The following is a 15,378-nucleotide window of genomic DNA, read 5'->3' on the forward strand; positions in this document are numbered from 1 at the left end:
GGGCATCCCAAGCTGCAGCTTAACCTGGTGCACCATAGCACCCACCTTGCTATTGCATTTAGTCGTTGCAAAAAGTGCTGTTATTTCAGAGAGGAGGACAGGAAAAATAGGAGACTTTAAACAGCCTATCCAAGGCCCTACTGTTAACATGCAGCCAGGTTCCAAACCAGGCCGACTCTATGTTAAGTGATCTCTTTATTCTACTGCTTCTTCCAGAAGGAAACGAAGCAGAAGAATGAAACGATAGGCATTTGCTGGAGAAATGAGAAGTGAGCTTGGCTGATCCAATATATGGAGGAAGCATGAGAGATTACCTGTAGGCAACAGTGGAATTTGATATCTTCCCTGTGGATTACCCATTTTTATCTTATAGCCATTGTATTCTGTCTAGATTTAAGCAATGCCTCTTTCTTATATCCAAAACTTTGATACCATAGCATTTGTCTAAAATAAGCAATGGTTAACTTTGGAACATTTATGGACCCTGTGGACTATTTCCTAAGGAAAATGTATATATGCACACAGGATTCATGTACTTCCCTCCCGCCCTTAGAATCCTCTGGCCCAGCCCTCTATTCCCACCTTTAAGGTCAAGAAATCTTTTTCTATTGATCTGGTTTTATAAACTGTCCTGAATTTCTGGGTCACAGACAATCTTAATATTGTTGAAGCTGTAGACCATCCATTTTTCATGCCTTCATTTATCCATATAATACTGACGACAAATCATTTATTGAAGGGTCATAAGGATATTTTATCTACCTGACACCAAATACCTGGTTAGATGCCATTAACAAATTCTTCTTTGTTAGTTGCTGAATCCCTAAAGGCTAGAATACTCTTTGGCACAATTCAAGGTATAATTCATGCTTCATTCTTTTTTGTTCAATATGTGTTTCTGAGAACTATGGGTAAAAATGCTTTCAAATTAAAACAAAAGGACAATTTGTTCTTTAAAAGGAATTTGTGTATAATCTCTTTTAAATATCCGCAGATTTTTGATATATGAACATTATTAAGAGAGCTTCCTTCTAATCTGGATTTTCTGAAAGTTATTTTTTCTTATTATAAACAGATGTTGGATTTTATCAAATGTTTAGAAATTGGGGTAGTTTCAAAATTTTTTTCCTATAATTTATCAGGGTGACGAATTATATTAACAGGTTTTCTAAGAATGAGATATTTTTGTGTTACTGAGATAAATGTTACATTTATTATTATTTCTTAATATATTACTGTTATTTCTTAATATATTACCAAATTCAATAAACTAACATTTTAAAAAAGATTTATTTATTTTTATTACAAAGTCAGACATATAGAGAAGAGGAGAGACAGAGAGGAAGATCTTCCATCCAATGATTCACTCCCCAAGTGAGCACAATGGCCAGTGCTGTGCTGATCCAGAACCAGGAGCCAGGAACTTCCTGCAGGTCTCCCACGCGGGTGCAGGGTCCCAAGGCTTTGGGCCGTCCTCGAGTGCTTTCCCAGGCCACAAAGCAGGGAGCTGGATGGAATTGGAGTTGCCGGGACTAGAACTGGTGCCCATATGGGATCCTGGCATGTTCAAGGTGAGGACTTTAGCCGCTAGGCCACCGCACTGGGCCCTAAACTAACATTTTTAAACTTATGCTCACAAGTTGGTTTTTTTAAAAAGGTTTATTTATTTGAAAGATAGAGTTATAGAGAGAGGATGAGAAAAGGAGAGCCACAAAGAAAGAGATCTTCCATCTGTTCATTGACTCCCCAGATGGTCGCAGTGGCTAGGACTGGATGGAAACCAGGAGTTAGGAGCTAGGAGCTTCCTCCAGGTCTCCTGCATGGCTGAAGGGGTTCCAATGATGTAAGCCATCTTCTGCTACTTTCCCAGGCATGTTACCACATAGCTGTGTTGGAAGTGGGACAACTGGGACTCACACTGACACCTGTGTGAAATGCTGGCAGCTTTATGTGCTATGCCACAATGTTAGCCCCTGGCCTCCAGTTTTTTTTTTTAATATCAACTTCTTAAAATATCAAAGTTGATATTTAAAATCTATGATCAAAATTGCGTCAATATTTTACTTGCAAACTTGTTACGTTCTTTTAATTTAAGAGTATGATGACATACTCTTGGACCTTTTTAAATTTTTAAATTTACTTCAGGATTCTCTGTCTTTTCATTGCTGAGTTTAATCTTTTTATAATAATTATAGGTTATAATAATATTATATATTAGATTGTAATACTAATTATAATAATTATAGATACTATACTGTTAGGACTTACTCCATTATCATATTTCTGCTTCCCATTCATTGTTTTCTTTTTAAAAAAACTCCTTGGTTTCTATGGAAAGATCCAGCTTTGTCTAGTTGCTTAAAAATGAAATATTTTGTTTCTGTTTTTACAGCAAGAACAGAAATGGTGGTTTACCTTATCTCATATGTGTACTTACGTTTATTTTCCTCATTGAGTTCTTCAGTTTACCGATAGATATGTAGGTTGAGAATCCTGAATCTGAAAATCCAAAATTCAGAATCCTCACAAATGCAAAACTTCTGAGCACCAACATGATGCCACAAGTGGATAGTTCCACACCTGACCTTATAGTCAAAATAAAGTTATGCTATTATATAAAATTACCTTCCAGCTATGTGTATGAGATGTCTGTGAAACACAAATTAACTTAGTATTTAGACTTAGGTTCCATCCCCATGGCATTTCATGATGTGTATTGCACATGTTATGCAACTTGAAATCCACACTTCTCTTTCTAAGCATTTTGAATTAAGGATATTTAACTTGCATTTTTCTCCTTTAAGAAATGTCAGTTTCTCTGGATTTAAAATTACAAACCCAGTGCTCTTTTTCTTCAACATTTAAAAAATACTTGTTTATTATATGTTTGTTTGTCAATTTGATTCATATTGGTTAGTTGTGAATACACTCTTTTTCCAATAAACCTCTATAATTTTCTCTTGTCTTAAATTTCATCGGCTGTGTCAAGAACTGATTTGTCAGAGTACTTCCAGGCTTCTTCTTTTCCTTCGCTCTTTCAAGAGGACAGGGGTTTATTCCAGGAAATGTAAACTTCTATTGATTGCTCTGAGCCTTATCACAATGATTCTGTGGTACAGCCAGTGAGGTAGGCATTTGGTTTTCTCTGATTTCAAGTCAATGAGTATCTTTCAGGTTATTATTACTTTTCTATAAAATTTTTTTTTGTTTTATGGATATAGTTTAGTTGGTGCTAGGGTCTCCCTTTCCTCTCCCACAAGTCGTCCCCCGCCCTACCCTCATTCTCCCCTCCAGTCTCACAGTGGGTGTCTTTTGTGAATTTTCCCAAGTCCATCATGCTGCCCCTGGAGTGTCTCCCAACCATTTAGGAGACTGTCAGTCATTTCATTGTGGGTTCATTCTTGTATCCCAGGGCCCTACTGAAGGCAGAAAGAGGACCAGATCTTCGTTATTTATGGGCAATACCAATAACAGTGATAAAAGGGACATTGACCATCTCAGGTAATTATAAACAATGTCACTTATGGATAGTTAATTAATGAATTACATCAAAAGTTCTTATTACAAAAGGTACAGGTAAGTATGAAATGACGTAAGGTAAGATTCACATGTAATATCCCTAGATTTGACATCATAATCAACAGCCATAGTGTATGCAAACAACCCCAATGCTGAAGAAGAACGAACCAGCACGGTAGCGTTCAAAATAACAGAGCAGAAATTGAAATACCTGGGAATAAACCCAACAAAGGATGTAGAAGACATCTATGAGGAAAACTACAAAACATTAAGACAGGAAATAGAAGACTTCAAAAAGTGGAGAAACATACCATGTTCCTGGATGGGCAGAGTACATCATCAAAATGTCCACATTACCAAAAGCAATATATACATTCAACGCAATTCCAATCAAACTACCAAGAACATTCTTCACAGAGCTGGAAAAAATGATACAAAGGTTCATCTGGAAACACAGGAAACTACAAACAGCCAGAACCATCCTGAAGGGTAAGAACCTAGCAGCAGGGATCACAATCTCAGATCTTCAGACATATAGGGTGGTAGTTATCAAAACAGCCTGGTACTGGTACTTTCAGGTTATTAATTAGATATCTAAGTCTTATTGGATGAACTGAATCTGACACCCAGCTTATCAATAAATAGCCTTGTGTTATTGGGCAAGTTAAATCACGTAAGCATTTGTTTCTCTGAATAACAAAATAGAAATATCTTCACGAATGTATTCTGTGCAGACCAGATTAGGTAGTATATTTATATGCAGCCTGGTGCATGGAAAGTCATTATTAATTCATGGAAATCATTATGCCTTTGAGAAGAAACAGAAATAACTAATAAATATCTTAATTCCTGGAATTAAAGCAAATGAGACAGATAACTAACATACAGCGTGATATATGTCTGGATGAGCAAGGTCATATATCCCCTTAAGAAACTGTGAGGTATTCAGACACCTGCCATGTAAACATGGAAACAGAGACAAGAACCGTCATATGACTTGTTTAAGGGGATATGACCAATGAGTGAAAGAGCTGTGATGGGAACTCACATGATTTAGAACTGAGCCAGGACCGCTGGATGTACCATCATTTCAGTGGAGGCATCTTGGGGAGACGTCAGGCTTGTGACCTGCTGTGTTCAGGCCAGTGCAAGATGCTACAGCCTCTGCAAAAGTTCATCATCACTCAGCTAGGAAGCAGCCTTCTCTGTCTTGTGAGTGACTTGTTTATGGAAATATGATCTCACTTTAAGATGTGCCCACAAACCAGCAATCCCTTTATAACTTCACTACATTTACTTTTACTGGGACGGGAGGGAGAGAAGGTCCAAGCTTGTGTAGGTGGTCCTGGGTGAGGCACCAAGGTGTCAGAGGAAACCCATAGACATACCTGTTATGTGATGAGCAAAGTGTTCCAAGAGCCAAGAAAAGAGGGGGGATATTTTTTGGGCTAGGAGATTTCAGAAGGGTCAGAATCTTTTTGTCATCCAAAAACATCCTTTGTGAATTGGAGCTTGATAAATGGAGAAGTGATTTGTAGGTGGGGAAATAGGGAGAGGAACCCAGCAAGAAAGGATAACAGAGTCAAGGGCAGGGAACAGACGTGCAGTGGTGCTTAGACGACACTGGGGACCAGAAAAAAAGAGGGTAGTAGGAGATAAGGCTGGAGGCGAAGGCTAGGGTTCAATGGTATCCTATGCCTACAGCTCTGTGGAGGTAGAGATTTTTGTAAGCATAAAATGTGGGGTCTACGAGATTTCTCCCAAGCACATGGGGGGCACAGCACTAAGGTCCCTGACTTGCTTTGGGAATGCAAGTGGCCTGAACTCCAAACTGATGGAGTCACAAGAGCCTGAATATGTGGATTTTAGATGCAAAGCAGCAGAAGGCTGCCACACTGGGGCAGCCTGGGCCCAGACAGAACATCACTGCCAAGGGTCCCAGCCTTTCTTTTCCTTTGAGGAGCTTCCGGCCAAGCTCTGTTCCTACTACCCTACACATCCGCATTGAGAGCCAAATCCAGAGGGAGCATGGGTGCCTTTCTTCTTTCTGTTTGGGTATCTTGACTATCAGAACAGGTGTCTCCCCACCCCCTGGCCCCCATATCTAAGCAAGAGTAGGCCTTGCCATTTTGGTGGTGGCTGGGGGCCACAAGAAGGGCCGTTGTGTTTTAAAATGGAATAAACAGAAAAGCAATATTAAAAGAATGAGGAGGTTGTTTAGTGAGGCTTGAAGAGATGACAGGTGTTTCCTCCTGGGTTGAGAATCAGTGACCCTTGGGAATTGCATTTCCTGTTGAGTAGGCACCCAAGGCAGGCTGAGTCCTGCCAGCATGCCAGTGGTGTGGAAGCCTGCATGGGCACCATAGAAAATCCTTTTTCCAGAGGGAACTTGGGGCTCTTCCCTGGTATGAAGAGGTCCAAGACTCGGCCTGGTACTCACACCATTAGCACTTGTCACAACTTCCCTCTCTCACAGACACACACAGCCGCAGCACCTCACACCCTGTGGCTGTGTGCAAGTGGCCATGGCCTCTGTGCTAGGTTGGGTCCCAGCTGGCTGGCTGTGTGCGTGCAGTGCTGTGCAGCTGGTGGGTCTCAGAGGACGCACACAGTGGGGGGACAGGCAAGGCAGCACTGCGCAGGACGCAGTGCGCCCGTGCCTGAGGTGGGAGGATGTGATGACGCAGCCCCACGCAGCGGGAACTTGGGCCTTTAAAAAGCCCAGGAAACAGCCTCAGAGCAAACGGTGGCTCCACTGGAGGAAAGCACACCCAGGTCTCACATTAAAGAAGCCAAACTGTCTGCTTCAAAGAGAAAAGGCAACATCCTGTCACAGGCCATGCTCTGGCAAAAACGTAAGTGGTTTGGTTGTGGCTGTCAGAGCCAAGTTAGCGCAGGCAAGGGCTGGGGCTGGGGGAGATATCAAGGTGGCCCAGACTAGGCGAGCTGCGGGTGCTGTAGAGGGTTCAGTGTTCAGTTCCAGGCTTTGGGGAGCAGAGAGGGCAGAGTGGGCAGAATGGAGCCTGATACAGAAACCAAACTGTGAGAGGTGATGCTGAGTTTCCAGGTTTGAGGGGAAAACGCACACGTTCCAAGGAGGGACAGCTCATCGCATCCTCGCTTTTGTGCATGAATCACTGTGGTGAAGAAAGGGCAGCTGATGATTCACAAGACCAAAGCCCAGTGTGAGAGGGGGTTTGGGGCCGAGAGGGGAAAGTAGTGCAGCTTGCACAGGAGCTTCAGTGTTGGCAGCAGCCACCTTTTAGCCTGCTGTGGGGCTGTGTGGAGCTTGCTAGCCACCTGCCTTAGCTTTCCACCGAGGGTGCTGCTCGTTTCTGATGAAGACTTGGGATGCAGTGGAAAGCTGAGTTTATGAAACGGGTCCTCCTTCACCTCCCTGTCTTGCCCCTTGTCATTCTTTCTTACTATGACAAGGCCTGTGTGTCCCACTACAAGAGGCGAAGGGCTTATCTTTGACCTTGATTTCTATCCCTGGAATTGGGTGGAACAATTGTGAACTTTTTTTTCCATAATGTGGATTGAACAGAGACTTGTGTTAGTAATGGTTGAAGTCATACAGAGATTATCTACAAAGCTCCTTTCAGGAGCTAAATAAAGGCACCTGCTCGTGAGAATTGAACCTTAATTTCCTTAAGCAAGAAATATTGCCAAAAAACCCAAAAGCCAAAATATCTCTAACAAACAAAACAAAACCTTGCTCCTTTTAAAAGCAGTGCTTGCCTTAAAAAATAACTGAATTAACTCTAATACACCTCACCTCAAGCAAGTCTAATGTATGAGAATCTCTATTTACAGAAAAGGGTAAATTAGACAGTATTTTGTGAAAAGAGATTCCTTTAGACTCCTCAAATACAACTTCCACTGGTGAAAACCTACCTCAAGTCACTTTATCACAAATGTCTTGTTCCTTTGTTTCTCGTGTGAATTCTGTGGGATTGAGTTTGTTAATGGAGTGATTTAAGAATTTCCGAGAAGTACGATATTGTTTGATATCAGCAGGCTATTTTTAAAATAAAATGTTTGGGTTTGAGAGCAGTGGTTTCCTTCCAAGATAATTAAGAATGCTCTAGTATGGGTAGTGAACAACTCTTACCAGGAGGAGAAAGAGAGACTGTATCCTTGCTAAGGAAGGGAAATAATGCTGATGAGAGCAGGTGACTCATGATGCCTTTCCTGGGGGGCCTCTGAGCATCCATGTGCCCTTTTTTAAAAAAAATTTTATTATTTTTATGATTACAGTTTTGTAGATACAGGGTTTCCTCCTTTTCCCTCGGCTTCCTCTCTCCCCATTTCCCTGTCTCACCATTTCCCCCTATATTATCATAATAGCATAGTCCTTTAATAACAGTTACAAGTTTAATGTTCTGTTATCTAAGTGCATCATGACACTGTAGGTATAGACAAAGGTAGAAAATCCAGTATCATATTGTCAAGGTATATAGAACTGTTTCATTGAGATTTGGAGCTGAATTGGTTTGGATCCTTGGAGGGAGTGCTGCCTCAGTGTACCTTCTAGTGGACAAGTCATTTTGCTTTCCTTCAGTCTTTAGGTTGCTCATCTGAAAAATGGGGTAAAAACAACATTTAGAAAAGATAACTTTAGGAAGTCCACAATGGTGCCACCAAAATACTGTTGATTGTATTGGTTCTGCATCAGCATCTGAGATGTGGGCTGCTCCCCTGCACACCTAAGCTGCCATAGTCCTCCTCCTGGGTTGCACACTGCCTTCTCTCTCCTTTAACACCGTGTAAGAGGTGAATGTTTTTCAAAGGGGATGCTTTCTGCTCATGCTCAGGAGGCCAGTCAGGTACCCAAAGCTTTATCATGAAGGAGACCACACTGTACGCTTATCATGGAATAACTGGGCTACACATTTCCACATGTTCGGATGAATAAATTACTGGATTGTCTCTCATTACCCTTTGGAGCCTTCAAGGGCATTTAGAACCCAAATGTGTGGCAGGGAGGGACCTGAGTGATTAAACCCTGTGGGAAAAGCAGTGAAAACAGGACAGCACCATCAGCCTGCCTACTTCACATCACCATTGGAAGGGCAGGGCTTGAAATTAGACACCAAGAGTGCTGAAAAGGCACTTTCTTTTTTCACAAAACACCCTCCAGGCATGAGCTGAAATGACTGTACTATGGGGTTCTGGAAAGGGTTAAGAAAACATTCGCTTTGTAAACGTTGCCTCCTCCCTGCCTGCCCATGACCCTCCTTTGTGAACTGAATGTGAATACTGACTTTGGTTAAAAATCAGAAACTAGCGTGACAAAGGTGAGAACTGCTGGTGCAGAAAAGTGGAGATCTTTAAGCCCCAATCATGGATTTGAGATTTGCTTGACTGCTCATTCGGGTAAAGAAGGTGCTCCACCTGCAGATCCTTTCCCTGGCTGCTGCACCTGGTCTTGCCTGTGCCATGTGGATGAGAATTAGCATCCACTAAGGTAGTGAACAGCCTCAGTGGGAACGACATGAGTGTTGGAGCAAGGCAAATGTGGATTTAAAGGCAAACTCTGCAACTTCTTGACTGTTCACTTTCCCACATTGTTTAAAACCCAGAAAACAGGGAACCTAAGGTTTGTGTGTGTGTGTGTGAGAGAGAGAGCGAGAGCGAGAGAGAGCGAGAGAGCGAGCGATCGCTAAAGCAGAGAATGCAAGGAAAGATAGCAGGTTTCCTAACAAGTAACTGTATCTTTCTTACTCAGTATTTCCTGTGTGCCTGTCTTGAGTGGATACGGTCATGCCAAGTTCCCTCCTATATAATCTTTCCTATATTTTGATGGAGTAATTAGAAAGCTACTGTCAAAATGTTCTTGGGTGCTATGGTCTAGCAAGATTTTCCAAGGGTCTTAACACGGGTCTGCCAATATGGCTTATGAGCCATATCTGACTGTTGCCTGCTTTGGTATACAAAATTCTATTGAAACACAGCCATGTCTGTCCATTTGCATTTGGTCCCTGACTGCTTCTGCAACAACAGCAGAATTGAGTTGGGACAGAGACCATATGGCACAAAAAGGCTAAAATTTGTAGAAAGAGTTTGCTGACCTCTAGTCTAAGATGATTTGTTTGGTACTTCAGGCATTTATTTCCTTAGGTTGTTTAGTTGCATAATATCAACACTAATGGCAGAGAAAGCTTGCAACCAATTCGTAATAATTTCTACAATGGTCAGCATTGATTTGATTGAACTTCTCCCTGAAAGCCAATGGATCCGGCTCTGATAAACACACCACTGGTTGGAAGATGACTGAATTGGGTAACTACAATTTATTGTTAGTCATATTAGGGACAGAGCGACAGCATAAGGGGCCATCTTGGCTGATTTCTTTGAATTGGCAGCATGTCTAGGTGTCCCGTAGGCTCGGCCTTGTTGGGCACCTAACCATAATTAGGAGGCACTTGAGGAGTGGGAGACAGTACTACCATATTATTACCTTACAATATGCCTTTGTTTTCAGACAATTTGAACAGAGCCAAGGTTTTAGCAGACAGTTAAACTAGGGTCTCAAAATTCTCATTAATACAGAACTCTGCTGTTAGGATTTACTTCAGGGTTCCACTAAACAGACTTAAGGAAAATGTGCAAAATACACAGTAGTTTTTGGAACCGTATCTCCTTCATTTGTTTAGGTGTTCTTACAACAACACATAGTAATTCAGTCTGTGAACAGTTTCTAATGTTTCTATTCTGTGTTGGAATCTTTACTTAATTGGTCTAACATACCTTTACTTCTTGCCAAGTTTGTCCATTAATTCAGTAGTTCTTCCTGCAAAGAACAAGTAGAATCCGGAAGAGAGACCCACATTCGTACTCCATTGTGCAGGTGAAATAAAGGACATACCTTTACAGAACACCCAGATTTAACTGGTCAGAGAGCAAATGCTTTTCCTGGTGTGGCATTTTGCTTCCTTCTCCTTATATTTCTTAAAGAAAAATACTGAAGTTTTGCTCTTATACTCCCAAATCTCCAAGTCAGAAGTTTTAAAAGCTCTCGCTTAATTCACACCTGCAAATCTCGTCACAGCAAGGTTGTCTGTACTCATTAAGTGTGAGGGCATTTAATTCTTGAAGAAGTCCTATCAATGTTTGTAACTTTGTCATTGCAAAGTCAGTGTATTTCAGCATCCCTCCCCACCCCCGACCCTGCCCGAGACGTCTCTCTGAAGTTACTTATTTTCCCACTTAAGGAAAATGCCCACCTAGTTTCTCATTCTTAGGTAACCAAGTCAAAGCTGGCTAATGAATTGGGATTGCTAACACAGTTTTCACTTTTTTGAAATCCTTAGTGACACATTCATTTTCTTTTTTCTTTTTTTAAAAAAGATTTATTTATTTTTATTACAAAGTCAGATACACAGAGAGGAGGAGAGACAGAGAGGAAGATCTTCCATCCGATGATTCACTCACCAAGTGAGCACAACGGCCGGTGCTGTGCTGATCCAGAGCCAGGAGCCAGGAACTTCCTGCAGGTCGTCCACACGGGTGCAGGATCCCAAAGCATTAGGCCATCCTCGACTGCTTTCCCAGGCCACAAAGCAGGGAGCTGGATGGGAAATGGAGCTGTCAGGATTAGAACCGGTGCCCATATGGGATCCTGGTGTGTTCAAGGCAAGGACTTTTAGCTACTAGGCCATGCCGCCGGGCCTGACACCTTCATTTTCAAATTAGAACAACTACTTGGTTGGAGTGGGTCTACTTGGGATAGAGAACCTTCTCTAAAACCCTCTTGCTTTGGTTGTGTGAAACTGAGGACAAAACGTTGTTATGCTTTCCAATCAAAAGATTATTAGACTGTTAACCAGCTAATTATTTTGAATCTCCAGTGTTCCATCTGTAAAACGGTTCTTGTCTTTTTCTAGCCGGATGCGAGAGTAGTGAAGTTGATTGAGGTTCTTTTCCAATGCTGATTCTTGAGGGTTCCTGCTTACAAAATTAAAAATTGTTCTAAGTTATAAGTCCTTAACTTACAAGAAGGAGTTCTTGCATTTACTTAGAGATGTCTTTTTCAACTTTGGCAACTCATTGGAGTGCTCTGGGGCTAAGAATCACTCATGCCTGGATCCCAAACCAGAGCTTCTTATGAAATTTCCCTGGGCATTGGTAGCTTCAGATGCTTCCAGATGATGCAGACATGCAGCAGAGTTTGAAAACTATTGACCTGAAGGTTGAAGTTGATGCCTTCTGAGATGCCTTTGGACATTGTACTAGGCTGAGTGAACCCACTCGATTCTTTCACTGATGATAAATACAGCTATGAAGTACTGAGTATTTGTTTGGTATTTTGAATATTCTGTTGGATCAATTTGGGCTACATTTATTTCTTAACAAGGATTTCTAAAATAACACCAGTTTAAATATGACAGTGATAGAGCCAGCATGGTGGGAAACCAGTCCTGCACCTGTGGTGCTGGTATCCCATATGGGTGCTGGTTCAAGTTCTGGCTGCTCTGCTTCTGATCCATCTCCTTGCTAATGACTTGGGAGAACAAGGGCTTGGGCCTCTAGGCCCACATGGGAGACATGGAGTGAGTTCCTGGCTCACAGGTTCAGACTACCCCCAGCTCTGGTAGTTGCAGCTGTTTGGGGGAGTGAATCAGTGGATGGGAGTGTTTTTTCTCTCTCTCTCTCTTTCTCTCTCTGAGAATCTGCTTTTCAAATAAAATATTTGTAGAAAAAACATGCCAGTGATATACTTTCTACCATGTGTGAGAAGTCCAGCTTTATTTCATAGCTGTCACATCTGTGATGTTCATCGAGACTTCAGGTATGGAAGAATACAAAAGGGAACAGCAAAACAATCAGGCCTGGCATGGCTCCTTTCCCCATCATACAACTTCCTTGACATTGAATTTCTGCTCTCCCATGGGGATCCCTGTGCAGTGGCTTAGCTGGACACATTGTTGCCTTTTTTATTGTGTGGCTGCTACCAACGTGGAGGAAGACACTACCCAGTCTTCACAACTCTTTAGTATTATGTCATACCTCATTGTTCCGTGAGGTAGGTTTTCTTATAAAGTCCACTCCACAGATGAAAAGAAGCTTAAAGTTAGGTTAGTAACTCACCCACATAGTGAAATGGATTAAACTAGACCATGAGTGCAGACTTTCTAACTCATCCAGTCTCTCCATCATGGGTCCTGTCTCACTCACATGGTGTTTAGGGGGCTCCTGAGGAGAGTACTAACATGCCATGTTCCAGAAAGGAACGGAGGTAGAAGTTAATACACCAGACTGCAGATGGCTTTTCCTATCTTATGAGCTCATTTTGATGTGTTCAGCATAGGCTTTAGCTTATTCATTGAGGAAAATGAACAAACAAAACAAAAGAAACTGCTCACTGCTCTGTTTCTCCGATTAACCCTTTGCATACTCCTTAGTTACAGTGGAAAGTTACAGTGGTCCAAAAGAGGACCATTGAGTTTGTCCCCAAATTATCAAGCCCATCTGCATTCTGGTCAATTCCCATGGAGAGCCCTGTGCTGGGAGCCGACTCCTCTGCTTCCTCAGCTCTTCCTTTGTTCTAAATTGAGTTAGACTAACCATCACATCTTTTCGAGGATGTGTGTGTGTGTGTGTGTATGTGTGCGCATGTGTGTGCGTATGTGTCCATGAGGTGAAGAGCAAGATACAGAGCGAGTAGGGTTTTAGTTTGAGTTGGTGACATCTCTATTCTTTCTTTGATCTTAACAATTGAGAAAGAGTAGCTTCAGTCACAGGTAGATCTGAATTTGAGACCTAGATTTATGCCTTCTTCGTTATGTGCTGTTGCTGAGTCCATCTCCCTCTTTTCGCTGCTATTTTCCTTATGCATACTCCAAGGATGTGGTTCTTCCTTCATAGGCTTGTGGTAGCTGCTTACTACTGTATGTTGCATCAAGTAAGCACTAAGTACTAGATATTGTTCATAATTTATCATTCTTTTTAACTGAAAGGATAATGGTTATGTAGACTAGTATATTTTTATAGTCTCTAAAGCCTGCATTTCTTGTGAAATGACATAACACAGACTTCACTCTTCTGATTTCTAGTGGGATTAATGATCACAGTTAATTATAATAGTTAAATTGACCATTCACTGACTAAACCTGGATTGAAAGCCACATTTTTCCCTTCCAACCTTGAAAGAGGATAGCAGCAAAGCTTATCCTGACTGGAAAGTTTGTGGTTTTTGTTTGTTTTTAGTTCACAAGGTTGAACTGAGGTGTTTATAACCTAGTTGACTAGAGAATGAAGTTTGAAATAAGCAAGAAATAGCACTCCTGATACTGAAATCTGAAACAACAATGTGCTGCCTCCTTTTCTTAGTAATGGTTTCATAAGTACCACTTTTTGGGAAGAGCTGGTAGCCAAAGAATTGTAAACTATAACTATTTTCAGACCAGATGTTAGGACCAAAAAGGAGTTGACTACCTTTTTAAAAAGGTGAATTTTTAAAATCCTCTATAAATACCCATACATTTAATTGGAAGACAGAAAAATGTAAAGATTATTAAAAAATACTGCAGGACTGGGAAACACGGAGTCCGTAGGAGTGAAAGAAGAGAGGAAAGAGAATTGAAAATATAAGCGAATCTTAATGTTGAATGACAGCCACACTGATATAGCAGAGAAAAGTACAGAAGGAAAATTAGCCCTCCAGTCATCATATCATACAAGTGTGTATCCATCCATTACTGGAATTGCTCCAAGTCAAAGGAATCAACTAGTGAATTGAAGGGTAGATATAAGTAGGAAAGCTATCATGAATATAGAATTGGATGCCAAATCTGAAGAATAAATGACAACCAGAGTCAAAGAAAAATATATGATTATGTGAAGGGCAGAGTTAGAGAATGCTTGATCTACTGATTCACACCCCAGATGACTGCAACAGATGTTATTGGGTCACCCTGAAGCCAGGAACTCCATGCAGATCTCCCACATGGACAACAGTGGCCCATGTACTTTAGCCATCACCTGCTTCTTTCACAGATGCATTAGCAAGTAACTGGATTAGAAATGGAGCAACTGGGACTCACTTATGTGGGATATTCACATCTCAGGAGGTGACTGTAACCCACTATGCCACAATGCTGGCTCTGATGACCAACTTCTTGCTTAGATCCAGGGACATGGATATGTATCCCAGAATGTATTAACATTTGAAAGAAAATGCAAGGATATCTAGGCTGATATCTGTCTGCAGATTTCTTTTACGTGCCTATTTATTCAAACCAAATGAATTGTAGCACATCAACATAAAAATAGAGCAGTTTTGCTCATTCATCCCAGACTCCCACTCCTTGTCTCTCTTGGTACTCACAGACAATGTTGCCATATTTCAGGCTTCTTCAGACTACATCTTGACCACCCAGACCTGGATTAAATCCCCTACTGAAATCTGCAAGGTCTTAACACTGGGGCACATGTCCTTGGTTTTAGGAGTAAGTAGCTGCGGATCAGTTGTGTTGGTGTTCGTGGAGCTTTGAGGTTGTGAAGGTCAGGTTTTCTTTGTGTTTATGAGTTTCTTTAAAGTAAGGAAAGGGTTAACTTCCTCAGAAACTGACCTAGTGATAAATTTCCCAGGTTTGATATTCTGTGCACCACTGTCCTCCCCCAGAGTCCTCTATAAGGGTTTCTCCATGTCATGGGGGCCACCGGTTAGTAAACCTGAGAATTAACCAAAAAAGCTCATCTTGCCTGGCAATTGCATCTCTTGTCATGTGCCCATCATTGGGGCTGCTTTTGCTCATTTGTCTGTACTGTGGGCCGCTATGAGCCTTGGGACTGTAGGCAGCCAATTCTAATTGCAAATACACAACTGATATTGGGGTCTGAAGAATCATTCCT

General features: G+C 41.6%; 1 protein-coding gene across 2 annotated transcripts in view; it reads left to right on the forward strand.

Annotated features, from left to right (window-relative positions):
- Positions 1-15,378, forward strand: part of POU2AF1 (POU class 2 homeobox associating factor 1) — a 79,137-nt gene that overhangs the window by 50,347 nt on the left and 13,412 nt on the right. The window contains exon 1 of one of the 2 annotated variants that reach the window (XM_004585045.2): positions 6,229-6,374. The exons of the other annotated variant lie outside the window; for it this stretch is intronic. Coding sequence (XP_004585102.1) covers positions 6,359-6,374 — 16 coding nt within the window. The 5' untranslated portion in view covers positions 6,229-6,358. Of the gene's footprint in view, positions 1-6,228; positions 6,375-15,378 lie in introns of those variants that run through there. 2 annotated transcript variants of the gene reach the window in all.

The sequence above is a fragment of the Ochotona princeps genome, chromosome 4 (assembly GCF_030435755.1).
Source record: "Ochotona princeps isolate mOchPri1 chromosome 4, mOchPri1.hap1, whole genome shotgun sequence".
Lineage (NCBI taxonomy): Eukaryota > Metazoa > Chordata > Mammalia > Lagomorpha > Ochotonidae > Ochotona > Ochotona princeps.